A 23328-nucleotide genomic window follows, 5' to 3' on the forward strand; every position below is an offset into this window, starting at 1 on the left:
AAGATAAGGCTGAAATATTTGCAGATCATCTTGAATAAATTTTTAGGCTAAATGATATGCACTCAAACATAAATATTGCAATGGGAAATGTGGGAGCAGAAAATGTTATCGCTCCATTTCCACAAAGAGAAATAGTGGATGAAATAAAAAGTTTAATGTCAAGGAAAGCACCAGGTTATGATTTAATTACCTTTGAGATACTGAAGCAATTACCAAAAAAAGGTATAACAATGTTGACTTTTTTAATGAATTTTGCATTAAGGTTAAAATATGTGCCAAAGGCTTGGAAGATGGCAGAATCTGGTAAACCTTTAAATAAGGCCAAATCCTATAGACTAATTTCTGTGCTACCAATTTTATCGAAACTTTTTCAAAAGTTATTACTAAAAAGAATGGGGCCTGAGAAGTCATAGAATTACTAACATTATTGAGCAGGCTCTATTGGAAAGGCAAATTTGTGCAATAGTTTTTGTAGACGTGGGACAGGATTTTGACAAAGTTTGGCACGAAGGATTTATATACAAATTAGAAAAAATATTACCAAAGTAATATGTAGATATTACTTTGGTAATATTTACATATTACTCTCTTTCTTTTTAACAGATAGGGTATTTAGAGTTAAACAGGAGGCGGATTATTCCACACTTAGGCAAAAAAGAGCAGGTTTGCCTCAGGGCAGTATTTTGGATCTAATACTATATCTACTCTTTACAAGAGATGTGCCTCAAATGGAAAACACAATTATAGCTACAAATGCTGACGATACTGCAATTATGGCAGTAGCAATTATATTGGCGACGCACAAGAAAATTGCAGCAGGCAAGCGATAGTTTTGATGCTTAGACTAAGAAATTTAAAATAAAAGTAAATGAAACTAAGTCTGCACAAGTAAATTTTAGAAGTAAAGTTCTTGCAAACCCCCACGTGTTTATTTAGATGGGGTAAATATTGTGCAGGAAAACGCGGCAAAATATCTAGGAATGACACAGGATGTCAAGCTAAAATGGAAAGAACATGTTAAGAAGAAAAAAGCAGAATTAGAATTAAAATATAAAGAAATGTATTGGCTCTTAGGTCGCAAGTCAAGATTTCTGATACAGAATAAGGTCCTGCTCTATAACCAAATTATTAAACTGATTTGGTTGTGTAGTATTCAGTTGTGGGGATGTTCCAGAATAGGGTTTTACGCAATATGGTGAATGCCCCTTGGTATGTGCGAAATGGAGATTTGCACAGAGATCTAAAAATTCCACATGTAGTTGACGAACTTAACGAATGGGCGGTGAGACATAGAGCTCGTCTGGAGCAACATGTCAGTTTAGAGGCCTCTCGGCTCCTTGTTATCCGGGATTCTCCCAGAAGGCTAAAGACGACAAAATGCGCTTCACCAAATCGGGAAGCATTGAATCTTTTTCTAAGAGATTTGCACGTTGGTCTAAGGGGACTAGTATCATAACTAACTATGGGTTGCCAGGGAATTGCATGTTAGTAGCATTCTTTCGACAAAAAAAAATATATATATATTAGAAAAATTCCGAGCGCTAAAATGTTCGCTCTAATTAATTTTAGCTCTCAGGAGTTGGAAAAAATTCAAATATGGTATAACTACTAACAAAATTCAAACTATATTTGTAACAATAGGGAAAAATTATTGAAAAACTGTATTCAAGATGTAAATATTTTTCGTCAAGGATGTTAGAAATTTATGAATAATTATCTCACTCTGTTAAATATTGTTCTACTTTTCGAAACGTTTACCTAGTTTAGGCGTGTTTGATTGCATATCGTAAACATTTTGTTAAAGAAAATACTCTAGGTATAGTTCCATGCAATATTTATAAAGACAAAAGTAATCAGTCCTTTATTGGATTAATGTGGTTTGAGTAAAAATCAAGCTTGTAATGGGAAAATTGGATATGAATTTCTTTTACCAAACTATGGTTTGAAAGTATATGGTTACAATCAAGACGCCAATACTGTTTACGAATTTGTAGGAGGTTTTTATCATGGGTATGAGGACTGCTTTTTTTACAGGGATCTGGTTGTACATGGATGTAAAATGCAAACTTGGTATGAAATTACTATGGATCAAATATTATTTCTAAAACTGAAAGGATATATTATGTTTTATGAATAGGAGTACATGTTTAGGGAGGTTTAAAAAACAAATTCAAAAATTGAAAAAGTATTAAGAAACAGTGCTTTGGTTTTATATAACGCAATTAATGTAGGAGGTGTAATTTTCGGAGGTAGAACAGAATTATATTTACTTTGAATTTTAAAGCAGAAGAAAATAAGAAAATATGCTATATGATTTTACTTCTCTTTATACATATGTAAATAACTACTATAAATATCCAATAGGACACCAAAAAATCTATAACAACCAAGAACAACTGCTTACAGTTTGAAAGAAATGTTTGTAACGTAGATGGGCTGATCAAATACTCTGTTTTACAACCACAAAATTTATGGGTACCAATTTTACCTATCCGTGCTAATAAAATGTTAATGGTTTATGTCGTTCATGCGCAGAAAATGAAAATGTTTTATATAAACTCATTCACGATCTTAAAGAACGAATGCTTTTTCGAACATGGACGGATATGGACAACATATGAAATTTGGTATTACGGTTGTGAAACTTATGATTAAATATCAAAAAAGGAGGTTTTATTGATTATATGAATTGTTTTATCAAATATAAGGCAGAAGGATCTAATTATCCAACTGATATTAATATTGAAGCTGAGAAGGATAGATATATAAAAAATATTTTCGAAAGAGCAGGAGCAGTGTTAGATAAATCTAAAATTGCTTTAAATCCTTCACGAAGAAATTTAGCGAAGTTGAAGTTGAATTCTTTTTTTGGAAAGTTAATACAAAGAAACGTCTGTCATTTAACAAATGTTGTGCAAACAAGTGCAGAGTTTCAGAAATTGATACAATCAAGCAGAATGCCAATATCTATTTATATTTATTGCAAGCGAACATCAAATTTGAATTATTTGGAAATATAATTTTCCAGAACTGAATCCAGTGCTTAAATATCAATCTCTAATAATTGGAGCGTTTACCACAGCGATACAGACTCTATGATATACAATGAAAACATGAATTACAATGAAAAATCTAATAATAATGAAAACTTACAGTAAGATCTATAAGTAAGTTTCATACTATTTATACAAGTACAATTTTACATATACTTATATATACATACAAATATACACACTTATACTTATCTACATTATTTCTTTTTTTTATATCAGGCTTGAATTTGATTCCAATTGGAAATAACAATTACCTATTTTTAACAAATTAAAAATTAGTCATAGTAATAAAAAGGAAAAGGAAATAAAATGAAAGATCTGTGCTACATAATACGTATTGAAATGTACAAGATCTAGTTGACAGATCTATAAAGGCACTTTTTTAAACTGTCCTTCTTTAGTGTAAAATCTAAGTTGTCTTTATATTTATTCCCAAGACGCAGCATTCTGTTTAACGGCTCGTGCATACCATAAGACTACAGCGAGCGAGATCTCACGAGAACTCTAGTTAATGACAATGCTCAGAATGTCGAGCGATATGAGTTCCTCAAAATAAGGAAAATAAACGTAATATCCGCAATTTTTCGCCTCTTAGCCGAGGTGGGTATATCGATGAACTTCAACCTGTATTCATAAGGGGGAAAGATAAGGGGATTTTCCCAGGGAAGCCGACGTAAAGCTAATCTTAAGAAATTTTTTTAAATAGCCTGAATTCTGTTCCTGTGAACGTTGTAAATTGGAGACCAAACTTGCGATGCGTATTCAAGATGTTGGCCAACAAGGCAGGAGTAAAAAGATTTCAATGTGTTAGAATCGAAGTTAACTCCCAGGTCCCTAATAGTAAAAACCTTTATCAGAATATCACCACTAAAAAAATAATTTATCATAAAAGGGCGCCTCTAGCGCGAGTAACATTTACTTACCTTCATATAGCAAATTTACTTACCTTCAACTTTAGATTGTTGAAGGAACACCATTCATAGAAGTTATTTAAGTCATTTTGAGTACTTGGGAGTCTTTCTATTTTGCAGAAGAACTTCTTCTAAAAATGTTCATATCATCAGCATAAATAAGGAGCTCACTGTCTCCTAACTTCGAAACCACACAGCTCATAGAAATAATGAATAGCAATTGCCCCCAATGGTTGCCCTGTGTCACACCCGAAGTTGCCACAAATAGAGACGAGACAGCTGAACGGAAAATTACCGGAACGGAATTTATCCAATTTATAAATTGAAGTTTTATCAAAGTAGATTAGTAACCGTGGAATTGATTCTCTATAATAAATAGAGTGTAATGGTCGTAAATGAAACCATATTACATCAATTTGAAAACTCTAGGAATTGCAAACAACTTAGCTTTTGGGCTATAGTTTTTCACCTCAGTTCTAGACTTCCTTTTATGTATTGGCGTTATAAACGCTTGCTTCCAAAGAAATGGAAACACTTTTGACGAATACGATTTATTGAAAAAGAAAGCCAAGGGGACCATCAACGATGCCGAGAACTGTTTTGCAATTATTTCGGGGATGCCATCCGACCCCTGAAGCAAACATGAGCCAATATCAACCAGATATTTTTTAATAATATCGGAGTTAGTACTAAAACCCGAAAACGTAGTCCTAGGTTAGGTACTGAGATGTTGAAAATTATCGGGATTTACTATGAAAGACGGAGAAGTACATGAATCCACAAGTATGTTTGGAAACATTCACATTCTCTACTTGAATCATTAAGCACTTCCTTCTAGAATTTGTGAAATTCCAAAAAACCTTTTACACCACATCCCAGGTAAAACAAGGAGGGCTAGAATTGATATCTTTGTTCCGAGTTATGGGAACAAGCAGATCGAAAGCAGAAAAAACTATTTCATAGAACCTATTCGTCATTAATTCAACATCAGTAATTGTATATACGAGTACTGAAGAAAAATCATAGGTCGAAAAGAAATTGTTCAGTAAAGAAAAATTAGCTCTCCTAAAGCCAAAATAATAGCAATGCACCTCGTCGATTTGAGGTTAACTGTTTATGCTGTAAAAAAAAGAAAGCGGGGAATGGAAGACGTCAATACTAACTAAGGGGTCAGGATACTCCACAGAAAAAATACTATTCCAGTCAAAAGTAAAAAATAAGTCAAGCTGTCTAGATCGGTGATCCCAGTCATAGATAACAGAAAAGATCTACTTAATCCCATGGAGTGAAAATACCTATGACTAACTGGAGTGAAAATGCCTATTAAAGGCATTTCAAAGTCAGCAGCACAACCAATTGGGACCAAATAAGGTTTCAAATGTTTATAATATTACTTTATAACACCTGATACTTTTGCTTATTATTGTAGGAAAGATTTTGCGAGATTTGACAAAAATTGATATGTTAAAAATTTTGTATATGTATAAATGATTAAGTTTGCAATAATAGAATTTCATTGTTATGTTGTAAGACAAGAAACATGGCGTTGAACTGCAATTTATTGTCGAAAACAATAATCAATATTTTCTTATTACAGTTGATAGCCACTCAATTATCGCTAATTTATACTACTTTGTAGATTTTAGATTTATACTACTTTGTAGATTTTGAGTAACAGTGCACTGCAACCTTTGAGTAACAGTGCACTGCAACCAAAGATCTATTGTGCCCCTCAACTGGGTGCGCGACAAAGCCCTACAACATCCTCTCGAGACCCATCCTCCTGATGAATTCGAGCAACTTTGAAGGGCCGGCAAACCGCAGCTCCGTCGGCGTGAGTACGTAGTTGAGTGAACCCTCACCCTCTCATACGGGTGAGGGTTCCGCATTCCCTTAGAAGCTGCGCCGAGGTATTCTGATCCTCGGAGGATACTGAGAAAGAGCTAAAAGCTCTGATAGCAGCCTGACTATCCGACATGATTAATATTTCTTGTCCGGGGTATCGTCTTTCAAGGTTGAACTGCACACACATTTCAATGGCATGCACCTCCGCATGAAAGACGCTGGGATATGTCCCCATGGGTTCGGAGAATTTGGTTCGTGGCTCAAAAATGCCCGCACCCGTCCCCTCGCGGGTCTTTGATTCATCCGTGTACCACACGATGACATGTAACCCGAGCGGGTAGCCTGTAAAATCTTCCTTCCAGCTCCTTCTGTCGCTTAGCAACGAGGTGAAGTTTTTCTCGAAAGTATATCTTCTAACCATGTCATTTCTGAGAAATGCGAGGAGCGGAGCCTGGCCGGTGAAACGTTCCCGATCTCCTCCTCCAAGCACTCCCATCCCATTCTTCTCAAACCTTAGAATGGCTGCCTTCGCCGCCATATCGACAACGAGATGCAGTGGGGTTAGTCCTAAAATCACCGCCATTGCCGCGGTTGGACATGTCTTTGCAAACGTTAAAGGTTCCTTCTTGTTGCCTCGAGTGTAATTCTTCTGCCTAAGCAACCGCCCCGTATGTAAGGAGCGGCACTACCATCATGTTGTACATCCACATCATAGAGTCCCCCAAGGTCCTCTCAAACGCATAGAACGCCAACTCCTTGATGAACAAACAAATGCCTCGTTTTCCGAAAATTATGCCAATGCCTCCATTTCTTTGCCTTCTTCTTAATGCAGGCCTTGACAGGTGTAAGATCCCTTGTCATATACGTTAAAAGTAAAACATAATTAATATTTTTCCTCATAAAAATGCAGGCTACCTGAACATCTCCAATTGACAATCCTCCGATTTCTCCTCTATATACCCAGGGTTCTTGTACCATGACAATACCCAGATGTTGTTTCGTGAATATCCTTCCCAGGACGGCGGATGCCGCCCTGGCATGATAGAGGTTCACCAGGGCCACCCTGATGGCCAACGCTTCTGAGTGCCGTTTACATTTCTACAGTCATGGGAAGTTTTTCGTTTTACGATAAAGTTTATAGAAAAGGAGTTTAAAAGAAAGCGTTTCTGGAAAAATATTTGCGACCTCATGTTATTTTTCTGTATGATGAAATATCTCATTTAGACAAATTAAAAAATTATGAATCATTCTGTTAAATTCATTTAAAATCCGTGAGAGCTTAATAACTTTTTCTTTACATTTTGTGAAGTATTTATGAATTTTGCAACAGTCCCATTAGGATTTTTATTATATGACACTACAGCTTGTATATATCTCAACATTTCGTTCAATTTCCAATATTCTTTTTGCTGAATATCAAAAGTGATTTCATTTTGTTGGTTGAATTCCAAAATGTTGCGAAAATTCACACTTTGTTGCTGATTTTCGTAAGTGACCCGAGCAGACTCTAACATTTTGTCCTTTAAAACCAGTGCAAATTGTTATGCAGAACATGAACGGATCTTTTTCCATTTCGATGAAATATTTTTTTTGACTGGAAAGTATCACAGTCGAATCCAATAAACATTTTGTTTCATTGTCTGTTTGTTTCGTGTTTAGAAGTTTATGTAAGAAATTAATAAATGTTCTTTTTTAGATGATATGTATGATCTGATTTAGATGACTTTCTTTTTTTGTTGACTTTTTTGATGGAATTGTGGAACTGAATAATTTTTTGATGGAACTACAACTAAATAATTGTTTCCAAGCTCAGAACTTTGTATTTATACTCTAGACGTAAAGCTTTAACGCTGTTGCAAAATCGGTTTCTTGCATATTTGTTAATAGTTCTTTGTTGGTTTTTGAAATTTAAAAATTTTTGAAAACAATAGTTTTTCCAATGAAGTTGCGATTGTTCCTGTTGAAAATATCTAAAAACCTTAACATGCTCTAATCTTTACATCTGTACCACAAATACACATGAATATTGCCCACAAACTTCTGAAAAGTCACCATGTAATCTTTTGTAATTCTGGATAGTATATGAATTCTTAAAATTCTTGTTAGAAAATGTAGTAGTTCTTTTTGGAAAAGTGCTTGACCATACGAATCAAAATACTAGACAAAACCATTTTTTTACTAATGTAAATGCTGATTTTTAGCACTTTTCCAAAAAAATTTTGAAAAAAGTGCTTACTAGTTTCACTCTGTCTGTCCGTCCGTACGTCCGTCCATACGTCTGTCCGCCTGTTCGTGTGTCTGTTTACAAAACTTCTACACCTTTGAAGATAGAAAGCTGAAATTTAATATATACATAGATCTTTACTAGAAACTTATTTCCATAGAACAAAATTTTTACCTATCTCCCCCCTCTAGAAGCTATACCCCCACCCAGAACCCTAAAAATGTCATTTTTTAACTGTTTAGTGCAGTGAAACCATAAGCATTTTTCAAATTTTGTAAACGCAGAAAGGCAGTGGCTTGCTTCCCCTAGCGCGGTATACTATAGTTAAACTTTAGAAAAACAAAGTACCCGTTCAAATTTACCGTTATCTAAAGTTATCTTTTTTTCCAAATTTTTGATTTGGTTTTCCTTCTAGACCCAGCCTTTAGAAGCTGGAAATTTTAGGGGCTTTTAGGCACTAATACATGCTTCATTTCGTTAGAAGAAAATCTCCACCCCCCTCCAAGTTATCGCCTCTTAAAATTTGTAAAATTTTAATTCTCGACACCTTATATTTCCGAAACCGCAAAAAGCTTTTTCAAATTTCTATAAACACAAAAAGCTAACGGTAAATTCCATGACATTAAAAAATATAATTATTTTTCTTAACTCACACAATTAACCCTTAAAATCGAGCATTATGTTAACCCCTCTTTATATTAATTTTTGCTTTATTTCAAAGACTGCATAAATCGTTCATCCTAAATATATGCAATCCTAGATTCATAATAATAGTTTCGTATATCAATGAAAATAACTTAAATAGTGTGGTGAATATACATAGACTATATTTAAAAGCAGAATTTTCACTTGCTGTAGGGAAAAGTGCTACAATACAAACCATTGGTTTGACCCAACTTTATTTATTTCAAAATAACTTAGATATCGCTAATAAGAATAACGAACTAACCTACATAAATGCGATAAGTAGGGAGGTCTTAGAGCTTAGGATATGTAGCCCCCTTGTGGCCTCTTTGACATTCCACAGAGTTTGAAGTGGGTGAGGGTGGTATTCATACCGAAGGCCAATCTTCCTGATACTCATACCGGCCAATAAGTTTGACATTGTTTCTCTTGAAGTCGATGAAGAAGATGCTAGATAGCCTTTGTAGCCTTCCTAGAGGTTGAGAGGGCCTTCGACAATACCTCTTTTGGATCAATAATAAGGGCAGCTGAAGACGAGAGAATTGAGGCACCCACCCTGAGATGAATCGGGGCCATCTTGGGGTCCCGAAATATTACGGCCAGTGTGAGGAGCACCAAGATTATAATCCGAGCCATGCGTAGTTGGCCATTGGGGCTTCTGTCTCCCCTGCTCTGGTACATTGTGATGGACAGGCTGCTGTATAAGCCGTCTCATAGCGGGTATTATGTGCAGGGCTACGCTGATGATCTGGTAGTTGAGAGGTGCTAGCACGATGATGTCGTGGCTGACCGAATGCAGGATGCCCTGAACATCATACGGGACTGGACGCCGGTGAAGGGCCTTGGCATTAATATAAGTAACTGCCGAGTAGACAACATCGTGAAATTATTTTTTACTCAGTATTAATTCTTAGAATTGTTTATCTTTTTAAATAAATAATTGTTTCACAAACTTAATAATTGAATACATATTGTGGTAAATATTAATTTTGGTTTCATGTGAAGTTGATTTATTAATTTGGATTTTTAATTATTTTTGAGAATTTATCAAACCAAAAAAAAGAAAAAAAAGACTAAAAAGACTAAAAAGTGAAAAGAAAATAAACTGTAAAAACTGTAAATCCCTTTGGATACATATATTCATTTTATTAAATACAATCATATCACTTTCGTATTGTTTTTTTTTTTTTTTGAACCTTTAATTTTACTTTAAACTTTAATTTTCTTTTAAAATAATACAAAAAATGGATTTAAAATGTGGTATTTGCGAACAAAGCTTTAGAAATGAAAATAATAAACTTCTTTGTCAAGGTTTTTGTAAACGATATTTTCACACAAAAAAATGCTTGAATTTAAAAACTTGTGATATAGATTTGTTTAATAGTAATATATGCATTGGTTATACGTGTGAGGAATATTTAACACACATTAATTCACTTAAAAATGATTTTGAAAAATTAAAAATTGTCTTACAGAAACCCATTTAATAGATGAAGATGATGATAATGTAAATTTGGTTAATGTTAATGATTATAATTTAATAAACTTAAACAGTCATTCTAGACATACTGGTGGTGTTGCTTTTTATGTTAGACAAAATTGGAAAAGTGATGTGTTGTGCAATACTTGTTTACGAAAAAAATTATGGTGGTTGCTTATTTTCTTAAATTATCTTATGGCAAAAAAGTTTTACATGTTATTGGTCTTCATCGTTCCCCTGGTTATTTAAATATGAATGTAAGATATTTCCTGTAAAGTTAATTATTAAAACACAACCATTTAAATTTATGAACCTTCTTTTATTATTGCGTAAATCTTACTGACTTTTGTTTTTTTTACTTTTTCTCTTTGACATTGTCTGTTTAGTTACTTTTTTGCATAGTTGCATTCGTTTATCATTGTTACATTTTGTACTTGACATTTCAATTTTAGTCATATTTTATCTACTTTTACTTAGCATTGCCACAATCGGCCTTCCTGACGAAACATTCGTCTCGAATGTCCACATTTTTACATAATACATATCATTTATTTTCTTCATCTCTCATTATAAATTGTTTTAATTTAGGATGCTACCTAAATTACCATTAGTTCCATTCACTATTTTTAGTTACTAGCCAATTTATTATTCTAAATCAATTCTTATTGAAATTTGGGTTGAAACCCAAACGTCGATCCATTTTACATTATAGTTCTGGACGAAACCTAAAACTTAAAATATTATACATCAGAGTTCAGGACATAACCTAAAATTCAAAAAATTCCACATCAGAGTTCAGGACATAACCTAAAACTCAAAATATTTTACATCAGGGTTCTTAACACCCTATTCATTATTATTTCTTAGTTCAGAACGTAACCTAAACCTTGCTAGTAACAAAACATTTCAACTATGCATTTCTTTCTTTTGCTTTTCTTTGTAGTACTACTCTTCTTATTTCTTAAGCAAATTTCTTGTTTGGTAACACATACCTTTATTTCATTTCATGTTCATGAACAACTAATAATATTCATCGCAACTATTTATTTTTTGATTATTTACTAATATGTTATAATGAACATACTTATCATTTTCACACGTTTGTTTTCTGTTTCATGTATTATACATACATATGTACATACGTTAGCATTTTTCTTGTTTCAAAATATCAAAATTAACATTACCATTAGTTAATATGTAGAATAAAAATATCAATAAAAACTTAAATTCAATAGACTATTAAATTTATTATAAATAAATTTTTTTTTAAAACATAAGCAACCCGATTATTGCAAATCGGCTAGATATTTACATTATTTGATATTTCACATTTTTCATTTTCTTATTTGATTTTTGAAATGTAAAATAAATTCATTTTAATCTAAGTAGCATAATACTAAATATAATAACAAAATATTTTGATATTAGGAAATGTTTTATTTTTTTTTTTGGAATTTTAATAATAAGAAGTTTAATGAAGTTAACTTTATTAAAAAGAAGTTTAAATCGAATTAAAAGAAGTATCAACAAGGATTAAAAAGAAGTTTGAATCATAAAGAATTAAAAGAAGATTATAAGAAGTTTGGATCGAACCAATTAAAAAGGAAGATTAAAAAGAAAATTGAATTAAAAATAACTGAAAAGAAATTTGAATTAAAAATAATTAAAAAGAAATTTTGAACTAAAATTATGTTTAAAAGAAAGTTTTCAGAAAGTTTACCTGGATATGTAACATATATTAGTGCATTTTATTTTATTTTGTATATCCAGAATTCTTTGCATTACTATTTATATTTTTTAGGCCATGGTTTCATCTGATCAGCTGCTGCAGTGGTTTTAATTGGACCTTTACCACTAATTTTATTTAATTTATAATGAAAACCTGATCTACCATATATTTTATAAGGACCCAAAAATTTACGACAAATTTTCGATCTGGGAGAAAATTGTGATCTTTGAATAGCTACAATGTCGTCAATTTTATAATTTTTAGATGTTTTGCGTTTTTTATTGTAAATTTCAGCATTTTTTTCTGAGATTCTTCAATTTTTATGCAAGCTCGTTTACGTAAATTTATTCTTTTATGATTGAAGACTTCTATCAACTCAAGTTCAATAATTTCTTTAACATGTTCCAGATCACTATTAGTTCGCATTTGAATACCAAATAGTAATTCATAAGGAGTAGATGCAATACTTCGTTGGAATGTACTATTAAGTGCCACTTGTACTTTTCCTACCCATTTATACCAACAGTTGGAATTTTCGATGCTTAATTTTGCTAATGTTGGAATTATAATTCTGTTTACCCTCTCGACTTGACCATTTGCTCGAGGTAAACCGGTTGGTATCAACACATGTTTTATATTTAGTTCTTTTGTAAATTCGTAAAATTCGGTACTTGTAAATGAAGTGCCCCTATCTGAAATTTTTCTCCGTGGAATCCCGAAATTTGTAATCTGTAGTTGAAGTTTACTAATTGTTTCTTTCGACGAAGTAGAGCGAGTTGGGTATAACCAAACATATTTACTAAATGCATCTATTATTACCAAGATGTGCTTGTACTGTTTGACGGTGTTGACAATTGGACCCACGTGATCTATGTGCAATGTATCCATAGGTGCATCACCTTTAGGTATTGAGTGAAGATACCCCACTTTTTTACCCAACTTTTTATCAATTAATATACATTTAACGCAAGACGTTTTATATTTTTGTAATTTGTCTTCCAATTTCGGAATGAAATAGTTCCTTTGAATTAGTTCCTTCATCTTCTGCACCCCAAAATGGCCGTCTCCGTGTGCACTTTTAATTATTTGTTCCTCCATGTTTCCTGGTACAACCAGCAAATTACTACCTTGTCTCTCGTAGTAAAGAATGTCGTCTTGTAAAGCATAGTCATTAACTTTCTCATTATTTTTAATTTTTTTTATGATTAATAGCAAATAGGTATCTTCTTTTTGATTGTTTTTAATTTGTTCCATTAGAGTATCTTGTACTTCTATGAGCATAATATGACGACTTAATGAGTCTACATGCTTCATGAAATTACTTTTGCGGTGCTCGACTGTGTAAGAAAAATTGGATAAAATCATTGCCCACTTATTTATGCGAGATGAAATTATTTCTTTTTTATTAACTGATTGTTTAAAGGCTACGCAGTCGGTGACGATTTTAAAATTTGTTGAATCGAGATATGTTTTAAATTTTTTTACTGCTTGTACGACCGCTAGGACTTCCAACTCGTAACTCGTATATCGTTGTTCGATTTCTGTGGTTTTTCTACTCCAGTAATGAATTGGATGCAGATCATTTTGGTCGTTACTTTGTAGAAGAATTGCTGCCAATCCTAACTTTGATGCATCTGTATGGAGTTCTAACTCTCTGCCAGGGTTATATAAACTTAATACGGGTTTAGAACATAAACAATTTTTTAATTTTTGAATAGCTAATTCTTCTTCTGCGCCAATTTTAAAAATACTATTTTTCTTTTTCAAATCTGTCAACGGTTTAGCAATGAAAGCATAATTGGAGATGAATTTCCTGAAGTAGCCCGTCAAACCCAAAAAACTCTCTAATTGTTTAAGAGTTTTAATTTTTGGAAAATACTTAACTGCCTCAATTTTTTTTTCGGAAGGTTGAATTTTGCCATTTGCTATTACGTATCCCAAGTATTCTATTTTATCAGTTAGGAATACACATTTTTTCCAATTAATTTTTAAATCCGCCATTGTCGGTCCCAAGCCCGAATGTAAAAGGAGGAGGGGGAGGAGTAACAACCTCGCTAAACAACCAAGCTAAACAACCAAGGTTCAGTTGGCCCGACTGATAGCACCTTGTAAGGGCTCCTGACGAGGATTACACGTAAATCAACCATGCAATGGGAAAAACAACAGGATTATATACCCCAGGTGGCACGCCAATCAATTTGGTAAATCCACCCTCTACGGAGGTCGGCCCCACGGATTCTGGGGGGGGGGCAACTATTGCTTTTTGATTCAACATCAACATCGAAAACGACGACACCATTCATCGCAAGAAGGAGTACCTTAACCAAACGTACCCCACCCATAGGAAACACAATTGAGGAAGCAACAGAAGGAGGAGATCATCGTGGAAATCCCGAAGATAATGAGAAGTATATCCTAAAAGAAAGGCTAGCACAAATTGAACAGCTATGTGAAAAACTAAAGAATGAAGTTGAAGACCTGAAAACTGAAAACTCAACCTTAAGAACTGCTTTACTAAGACTCAACAAAATTAATTCAGACAGCACTAGCTCGTCAGAACTGACTCATTTTGAGACTGATTCTGATACAAATAAAAAAATTGCAGTATCAAGAAGGCCAAGTAAAAAGAGGAAAGCTAAATGCTCTCCGGAGGCTACTACTCAGGCGAATCGGGCGTGTAGTGGAAGTTCCGATGCTAAACAAAACAATAACGTTGTACCTAATCAGCAAAGGCAACAAACCAATCCCAGCACTTTAAGCAATATTCCTACAGTCAACAAAGTGGCAATATCCACGAGCGAAAACAAAGCAACAAAAGTTCATGCACCACCTCCTATAAATATTGTAGGTATAAATCAATTTAAAACTATACAAAACATAGTTAACGCTGTGACCAAAAAACACAAAATTGTATCATTAGCCAACAACGTCTGGAAAATCAATACAGAGACTCCTGACTGCTATAGAGCCCTAGTACAAAAACTAGAAGCCGACAAAATACAATGGTTTACGTACGAGAACAAAAACGATAGACCTATCAGTGTGATGGTAAGAGGTCTGCACTCATCATGCGGAATATATGATATTATAGCAGACGTAAAGCAACAAGGCTTAAAAATCACAAATGCTGTTAACATTCAAAAAAAGGAAAGGGTTGTGAATAATAACGGAGAACAATCTTCAATTATGAGAAGTCTCCCACTATTTAGGCTAACATTTGATAATAAAGAAAACATTGATGAAATATACAACATCAAAGCCATCTTAAACATAATTGTAAAAATAGAACCGTTAAAAAGGAACCCTAGTCATATACCGCAATGCAAGCGTTGTCAGGGCTACAATCACACCCAAGCGTACTGCAAAAAAAACACCTAAATGTGTTAAATGTGCTGAAGAACACTTAACGGCGAATTGCAGCAAAAGCAAAGACTCTGCCCCACTATGTGCCAACTGTAATGGAAGACATCCTACAAACTACCGTGGTTGTGAGGTAGCTAAAGAATTTCAAAAAAGACGTAAGCAAAAGCTAAAAACATAAAATCCAAGTAGAAAACCTAAACAAGTTCAAATTGACAATGCAACTCCCAACCTTAACACGCCACTAAATTGTAACAATATTACTAGTAACTCGTATGCGCAGATATTAAGGGGTAAGCCAAACCAAGACAACAATAACTCTATTGAAAAAACATTATTACTAATATTACAAAAACTTGACGAGCACAATCTTGCGGACAAAAGAATTAATGATAAAATAACTCAGCTAGAAAATAAGTTAAACCAGATTAAAGCTAGAACAAAATAATGCCAGACCTAAGAATTTTAACATGGAATGCCAATGGGATTCTGCAGCACTTAAATGAATTAGAATTAGTATTACGAAATGATGATATTGACGTTTGCTTAATTTCGGAATCTCACTTAGTTAGTGATTCCTATATCAAAATAAGAGGTTACAGCTTTTACCACGCTTGTCACCCAAATGGCAAAGCTGAAGGGGGTTCTGCAATATTTATTAAAGAAAATCTAAAACATAATGAAGAAAGCAAAATAGAACTGGAAACTATGCAAGTAACAACAATTAAAATTCACTCCCTTAAAAGCATACAAATGTTAAATTGTATTCTACAATTCTAATCGGCATTCTACAGCCAGCCTAAACATAATCTTAAAAAGAATGATTATGTTAGTCTCTTAGAAAGCCTTGGCCTTTTCTTTATCATTGGAGGAGATTTCAACGCAAAACATGTACATTGGGGGTCAAGATTAACAACGACAAAAGGGAGAGCACTGTATGAAGCATCTAATGACTTAAATTGCAAATTTATCTCAACAGCGAAACCAACATATTGGCCAACTGACACTAATAGAATTCCCGATCTACTGGATTTCTTTATTCTGAGAGGGCTAGCAGATAAATTTACTAAAATTGTGGAATGTCCAGATCTCCACTCTGATCATACTGCTATTATTCTAACTGTTAGCAAAACAATAATAAATAAAGACAATAAGATAGCGCTGGTAAATCACAAAACTGACTGGCAAATGTTTCGGAAATGCCTGGAAGAAAAAATTAATTTAAAAGTTCCATTAAAAAGTGCTTACGATATCGAAGAAGAATTAGATAACTTTGTCCAAAATATACAAGAAGCGGCTTGGCAAAGTACTCCACAGCAAAATAAAAACGCAAGAAATCAAAGTTCAGTTACATATCCAGCTGAAATAAGGCAATTGGTTGCAGAAAAAAGAAGACTTCGTAAGAGATGGCAGGTAACCAGAGCTCCCTCTGATAAAACAATACTAAATAATGCAAGCAACAAATTGAAAAAGGCACTAAAGGAAAATAAAAACAAAACTATAGAACACTTTCTAACTGGGTTGTCCGCAGGCAAAGAAAATGATTATTCCTTTTGGAAGGTAGCCAAAAGTTTAGATAGACCCACACAGCAAGTACCACCAATCAAAGCTAACGACAGTTGGATAAGGCAGAGCAAAGATAAAGCTGAAGTTTTTGCAAAACATCTGGAGAACACATTTACTCCTCTCCCACGACAAACTGCGTAAGAATTTGCAACACAACAACCAAACTCTGATCGTTTACCTGTAACCAAAGTTAAGCTAAAAGAACTTAAACAAGAAATAAAAAACCTGAAAACTAAAAAAGCGCCTGGTTACGACTTAATCACAGGGGAAATATTGAAGGAATTACCAGAGATAGCTGTTAAAAAACTTCTTCACATAATAAACGCCATATTAAATAATAAATACATACCGATGCAATGGAAATCTACTGAAGTTATTATGATTTCAAAACCAGGGAAACCCCCAAATGATAAATCTTCCTACAGACCAATATCGTTACTACCGGTTATGTCTAAAGTTTTTGAAAAAATACAGATTAACCCCAATTATTCATAATAGGAAACTTATACCGGACCACCAATTTGGATTCAGAACAAACCATTCAACCATAGATCAAGTACATCGTATTATTGATATTATTGAGAAGGCGCTGGAAAACAACCAAATTTGTGCGGCACTATTTCTTGATGTGGCCCAGGCATTTGACAAAGTCTGGCATAAAGGACTATTATATAAACTTAACAAAATGCTACCGAAAGATCACTGTCAAATTCTATCGTCATACCTGTGTGGAAGGACTTTCCGTGTTAAATGTGAAGAAGAATACTCTGCTCTAAAACTAATCAGGGCTGGAGTTCCGCAGGGCAGTGTTCTGGGGCCCATTTTATACGTTCTATTCACCAGAGATGTCCCAACAAATCAACTAAGTACTGTTGGTACTTTCGCAGATGATACAGCCATTTTAGTAACAGCAAAAACGATAGATGAAGCGACAACCGGCCTCCAAACTTCAGTTGACAAAATTAGCAAATGGACGAAGATGTGGAGAATCAAATTAAATGAGACAAAGTCAGTTCACATAAACTTCACGAACAAAAAATATGAGCTACAAAGAATAGAAATAAACTCAAACATTATCCCGTATGCTAACACAGCGAAATACTTGGGCATGACTTTGGATGCAAAACTAAAGTGGAAAGAGCATGTAAAGAAGGAAAAAGATGAAATGAAAATAAAAATCCGAAAACTTGACTGGCTAATTGGAAAGTATTCTAAATTGAACCTGCAAAACAAATTATTAATATACAACCAAATAATCAAACCCATATGGACTTACGGTATTCAATTATGGGGTTGCACGAAAAAATCAAATCATCAACACATACAAGTACTACAAAATAGGGTACTGAGAAATATAACAGCAGCGCCGTGGTACGTTCGTAACAATGTAATCCACCGCGATCTAAAAATAAATTTAGTAACAGAAGAAATAAAAATCCAGGCAATTAAGCACAAAGATAGAACACTTCGCCATCCAAATATTGAAGTTAGGAGCTTAGTTCAGACTCCAAATCACCAAAGAAGATTAAAAAGACTGAGGCCGTTTAATTTGATTGAATAAATCAAGTTCAGAATAAACAACTAAATTAATTAAGGGGTTTGTCCACTGGGTATCACTCCCCTTCCTCCTCAACGCATCAGAACATAAAATTGCTAGATAGGTTACATTAACTTAGTTGCAATATAATATTGAAATAAAAAAAAAAAAAAATTTTTAAATCATATTTTGTCGCTTGTATTAAAACTGTTTTCAAGTTAAGCACTGCCTCTTCTTCGGTAACTCCTGGAATAATTATATCATCCATGTAAGTAAGACAAGTTTTTCGTTTTATTAATTCTTTAAATATGAAATGGATGTAGCGTAAGAATATTGTTGGTGATGAACTCAATCCAAATGGAGCTTTGGTAAATTGGTATTGACCACTGTGTGTTATAAACGATGTGTAATGTTGACTGGAATTGTGGACAGGTACATGAAAAAAACCGTTTTTTAAATCTATTGTGGAAAAGTATTTAAAAGTGGCCAGTTGATCTAACTGATCCTCGATTAAGGGCATCGCTTGTCTGTCTTTTATAATTTTGGAGTTTAAAGCCCTATAATCAACGCATAGTCGCTTTGTACCATCTTTCTTATTTACTATCACAATTGGACTGGAAAAGTCGGAAAAAGATTCAACAATAATACCTGCACTTAACCATTCCGCAATCTGATTATCGACTATTTGTTTATCTGCTATTGAAAGGCGTCTTACTGGTTGATAAACTGGTTTTTCATCTATTAATACTAAATTCAAACTAATAGGTATTTCAACTTTTTCTTTGGGAAGATTCGGATATTCGACAAAAAGATCTTTTACAGTTTTGATATATTTTGGATTCATTGTTTTAATGTTTAAATCATCATTATCGTTAGTCATTATATTTAAGACATCGAAAGTATAAACATCTGTTGGATATACTGATATTTTAGACTTGTTCATTGTAATTGAAACGTCCTGAATAAATTCAGCGCCCAATATACCGCATAAGATATTGCTTCATCTGGAACCGAATGAAAAATTGATTTATACCAGTTATTTCCCAATTTGAATTGCAGTTCAATTTTTTTTAATGTTTCAATTTCAGAATTTGCCAAACTCTTTAATCTGATATTTGAAATTTGTGATTTGTTTGGAGAATTTAATAAAGTTAGTTGAGACTTTTTAATCAGATTTAAACTACATCCGGTATCTATTAGAGCTTCAATAATAACGTTATTAGGGAATGTAATATTTTTTGCAAATTTATTTGAGTTTGATGTAAAATTAGCTTGTTTTTGTTCCTTGCAGTTTTTTGATATATGACCATACTTATTACAGGTATAGCATTTGTACTCTTTTTTAAATTTATTTTTGAACCAACAATCATTGCTTGTATGGCCACTTCGTTTGCGAATATGGCATAAAATATTTTTTTTAAATGTCTGATTAATTCGTGTTTTATAATTTATTGCGTGCAAGTGTTTTTTACTATTTTGTGTTGGATTATGTGATTTATCTAGTACAGTAAAATTATCAAAGCATTTGACTGCTGTCATAAGTTCAGTAATTATTTTGAACGATCCAATTCTCAAGAAGTTTTGTAAATTAGTATTTTTTAAACCATTTATTACATACCTTATAATAGCTTCATCGCTAAAATGAGCATTTTTTCCCATACGATTCATTACCATGATGTAATTCTCAGCAGTTTCATTTACATATTGTTTCCGAGTTTGCATTGCCATGTGATAATCAGCTTCATTTCGTTTTTGAAATACAAATTAAGATCGGCACAGAATTCTTCCCAAGAACTATGGATTTTTTGTAGAGAATCAAACCACAATTCATCCAAGACTAATTCATCTGACCACTTATAGCCATTTTTTAGGAGATTGATTCTTTCAATCCAATAAGGCGTCGTAAGACTTTCCTCATGACCCGGATTAAAATCTGGCAATAATTCTATAATTTCTCTCCATCCCCACTGGCACATGTTTCCTCTGCTAGTTCCGGCGGTACTCAACCGGTTCTCTCTGTAAATTATGGCACTTTCTCTTTCTTCTAATTCTTTTTCTCTATTGGCTATATTAGTTAATCGAAGCCCCAATTCTGACACTTCTGAGTTTGTTCTCAGTATTGTTTAAACTCATCGCAATATTATTAAAATTTTCTCTATTACCTGACAAATTTTCTTGACTTTTCAATATTCTCTCAATTAATTTGAGTTTTGTGCCTGTTGTTGACAAAGATTTATTTTCAAGAATAACTTTTAATTGTTTGACACTCAGTTTTTTTAACTCTTCCATTTTATATGAATTGTCTTTTTTCAATAATAAAGTCGCAATTGTCCAAACACTTTAAAATAAATTATTTATTTATGCATACTCAATGTATTTATTGCATTTATGTTTTATGTATACTCAAATGTACACATGTATGTTTTTTTTTTTTTTAAAACTGTATATTAAGAAAAATCTAACTGGTTAATTCAATATTAGGTACTCATCAGCACAATATGTATGCATGAAAAAACTTGTTCGTTTTTTGAATAACTGTTTATTCTGTTATGTCTGTTATACTTTTTGCGCATCAAATATTTATGTATAGTACACTAAACTGCGCATTGCACACAGGTACATACACAATATGTAAGTAGGTATAATCTTTCTTTAAGTTTCTTTTAATAATTTTTTAACGTACTACTAATGTCTTTATATCTAACAAGTCCCAATACTCAATTTTTTTTACGAAATGTTACGAATTTTTGGCCTCTTTGTTGGTTTTTTCTTTAAATGCCACTGATCGTGTCATATTTTTTATTATTTTTTTTCTTTTTTTTTTACGTAAAAAAGAGATTAATATTTTAAAAAATCTCAGGATATTATACACATTTTTTAAAAAAGCTTCCCATTTAAATTCTATTGCACGAAAAAGAAAGAAAGGTAGGAGGAAAGAAACTCTTTCGATGGGATTCCACCTTGCCGTGGTGAAGGAGCTTAAGTAGGGTCAATGATCTTGAGAGCGATGTCGGCGGGTACTACAATTCTGTGGTATCTGGAAGGTGCAACCATGCCGATAAGGTCGAAAGTGAGACCAGAAAAACCAAGAGAATCTCACGGGCTTGAAGTAACGGCGCAAGCCAATCTTCAGCAAGTCCCACGGGCATGAAGTAACAGCGTAAGCTAATCTTCAACAAGTCCCACCCCCCCCCCCCCCCCCAATCCAATGGTGTTATACGACCCGTGCCTAGTGGACTAGTTGGTAGCCGGGGGGTATACTGGCTACCGCGAACGGAGTCTCTCTGATACCGGGTCGCCTCAGAGAGTAACGATGACCTTATCCTGGTAAGTCGGCTCTGGCAGGATGGACTGTTTTTCCGGACACACTCGTGGGATCAAAATGGAAGATTCGATTAAAAAAATTTTAAAAAAACAAGAGCCAATTGGCACCTCGTCAGAAGACGAGATACTAGCTTCCAGTCAGGAAGCAGGTGTATCGATTGGTGGTGATGAAACCAGTAAAGTAGCAAAACCACCAAAACAATCTACACAAAAAGCTAAAGGAACCAGCCATAGTTCCAAAAGCAGAAAATCAAAAGGACCCGCCTTCGTACTCAAGAAGAGATATTCGAAGGCCATCTTCATTTTAGGCAAGATTGCCCAGAATGAAGCAGAAGGTAAAACTTCTGAAAAAGACGCGGAGGACAAAGTCAAATACCAGAAGGTAATTGACGAGTACAATGCGTATAAGAGCACGAAGCCTCAGGAGACCACAAAAAGAGTAAGGTCTCAAGATGAAGACAGAAATGCTCAAGAGAGCAAAAGGTCGAAGGTCGTCAAGCCAGGGACAACCAGACCTTCAACATCAAGTGGAAATCATGCACAGGGGAGAACAATGAGCGAGGTGGTCCGTGATCATCTCCAGTTTGGGGTGGTGGACAGAAAGTCTACCAACCTGAAGTTGTCCTCCGAATTATGGTGCAAGGTCGAAGCAAAATTATCGGAGATGGTAGTTGAACATCTCCTAACGACCGATGGCAACGAAGTCCTGAGCTTCGATTCATCTGAGGTAGTCAGGGGCTACAGGGTGATCAAATGCGAGGACCGGCTTTCCGGGGATTTTCTTAGTTCGTGTGTTGCTAAGATTAGCGATACATGGGATGGGTCCAAGATTGAGCTCATCCCAGCTAAGGAAATTCCTAGGAGACCCCGGGCTCGTATTTGGGTCCCTAAGATGAATATTGCGGGGGACAAGTTGCTAAAGGTCCTAAAGATTGCCAATCCTGAGGTGCCGATGGATGATTGGCAAATTATCAAGAAGGAGGAACCTCAGAAAAACAGTGAGTCCTTCCTACTTCTCATTAATGAGGAGAGTCTACAGCCGTTGGACAGGAGGGACAACAGACTGCGGTTTGGCATACGGCATGCCAAGCTCAAAATATTTCGAAATGCGGACCCAGAAGGGGACGCCATAGAAGAAGCGAGCCAGCTCCTTGAACAGATGGAGGTGGCTGATAAGAGCAAGAGCGATGAGGGTAATCCAGGTTAATCTCAAGCATTCGAGATTAGCCTCGGATAACCTATTGATCTTCCTAGAAGAGGAAGACATCGACATCGCTCTAATTCAGGAGCCTTGGGTGAACGGTAACAGGATAAAGGGACTGGGCACCCAGAAATACAACCTATTCTACAGGATTGTAGATCCAGCTGAAGGTAAGATCAGAACTTGTGTCTTAACTAAAAAACATATAAAAGCCTTTCTTTGCTCTAATTTCAGTACCGCAGACATGACGGTGGTGAGGATTGAAGGAAACGGCGGGAACCTATTAATGAGCTCAGTCTACATGGCTCATGATAGGCCTGCTCCACCTCCGGAAGTTCAAAACCTAGCAGAGGTTGGCGCAGCCGAAGGAGCAAGTCTGCTTATGGGTTGCGACGCCAATGCCAGACATACCCT

General features: G+C 34.4%; 1 protein-coding gene across 1 annotated transcript; it reads left to right on the forward strand.

Moving 5' to 3' along the window:
* The first annotated feature begins 21771 nt into the window (after nt 1-21771).
* On the forward strand, nt 21772-22920 carry LOC129615847 (uncharacterized). Its single transcript, XM_055531230.1, has one exon. The coding sequence runs from the start codon at nt 21772-21774 to the stop codon at nt 22918-22920; it is 1149 nt and encodes a 382-aa protein (XP_055387205.1).
* The last annotated feature ends 408 nt before the right edge of the window (nt 22921-23328 follow it).

Source organism: Condylostylus longicornis, unplaced genomic scaffold, assembly GCF_029603195.1.
Source record: "Condylostylus longicornis isolate FDR11 unplaced genomic scaffold, ASM2960319v2 ptg000152l, whole genome shotgun sequence".
NCBI lineage: Eukaryota > Metazoa > Arthropoda > Insecta > Diptera > Dolichopodidae > Condylostylus > Condylostylus longicornis.

Excerpts from the sequence above, each read along its gene's own strand:
- LOC129615847 (XM_055531230.1), top strand. The coding sequence starts at position 21,772 with ATGGAAGATTCGATTAAAAAAATTTTAAAAAAACAAGAGCCAATTGGC.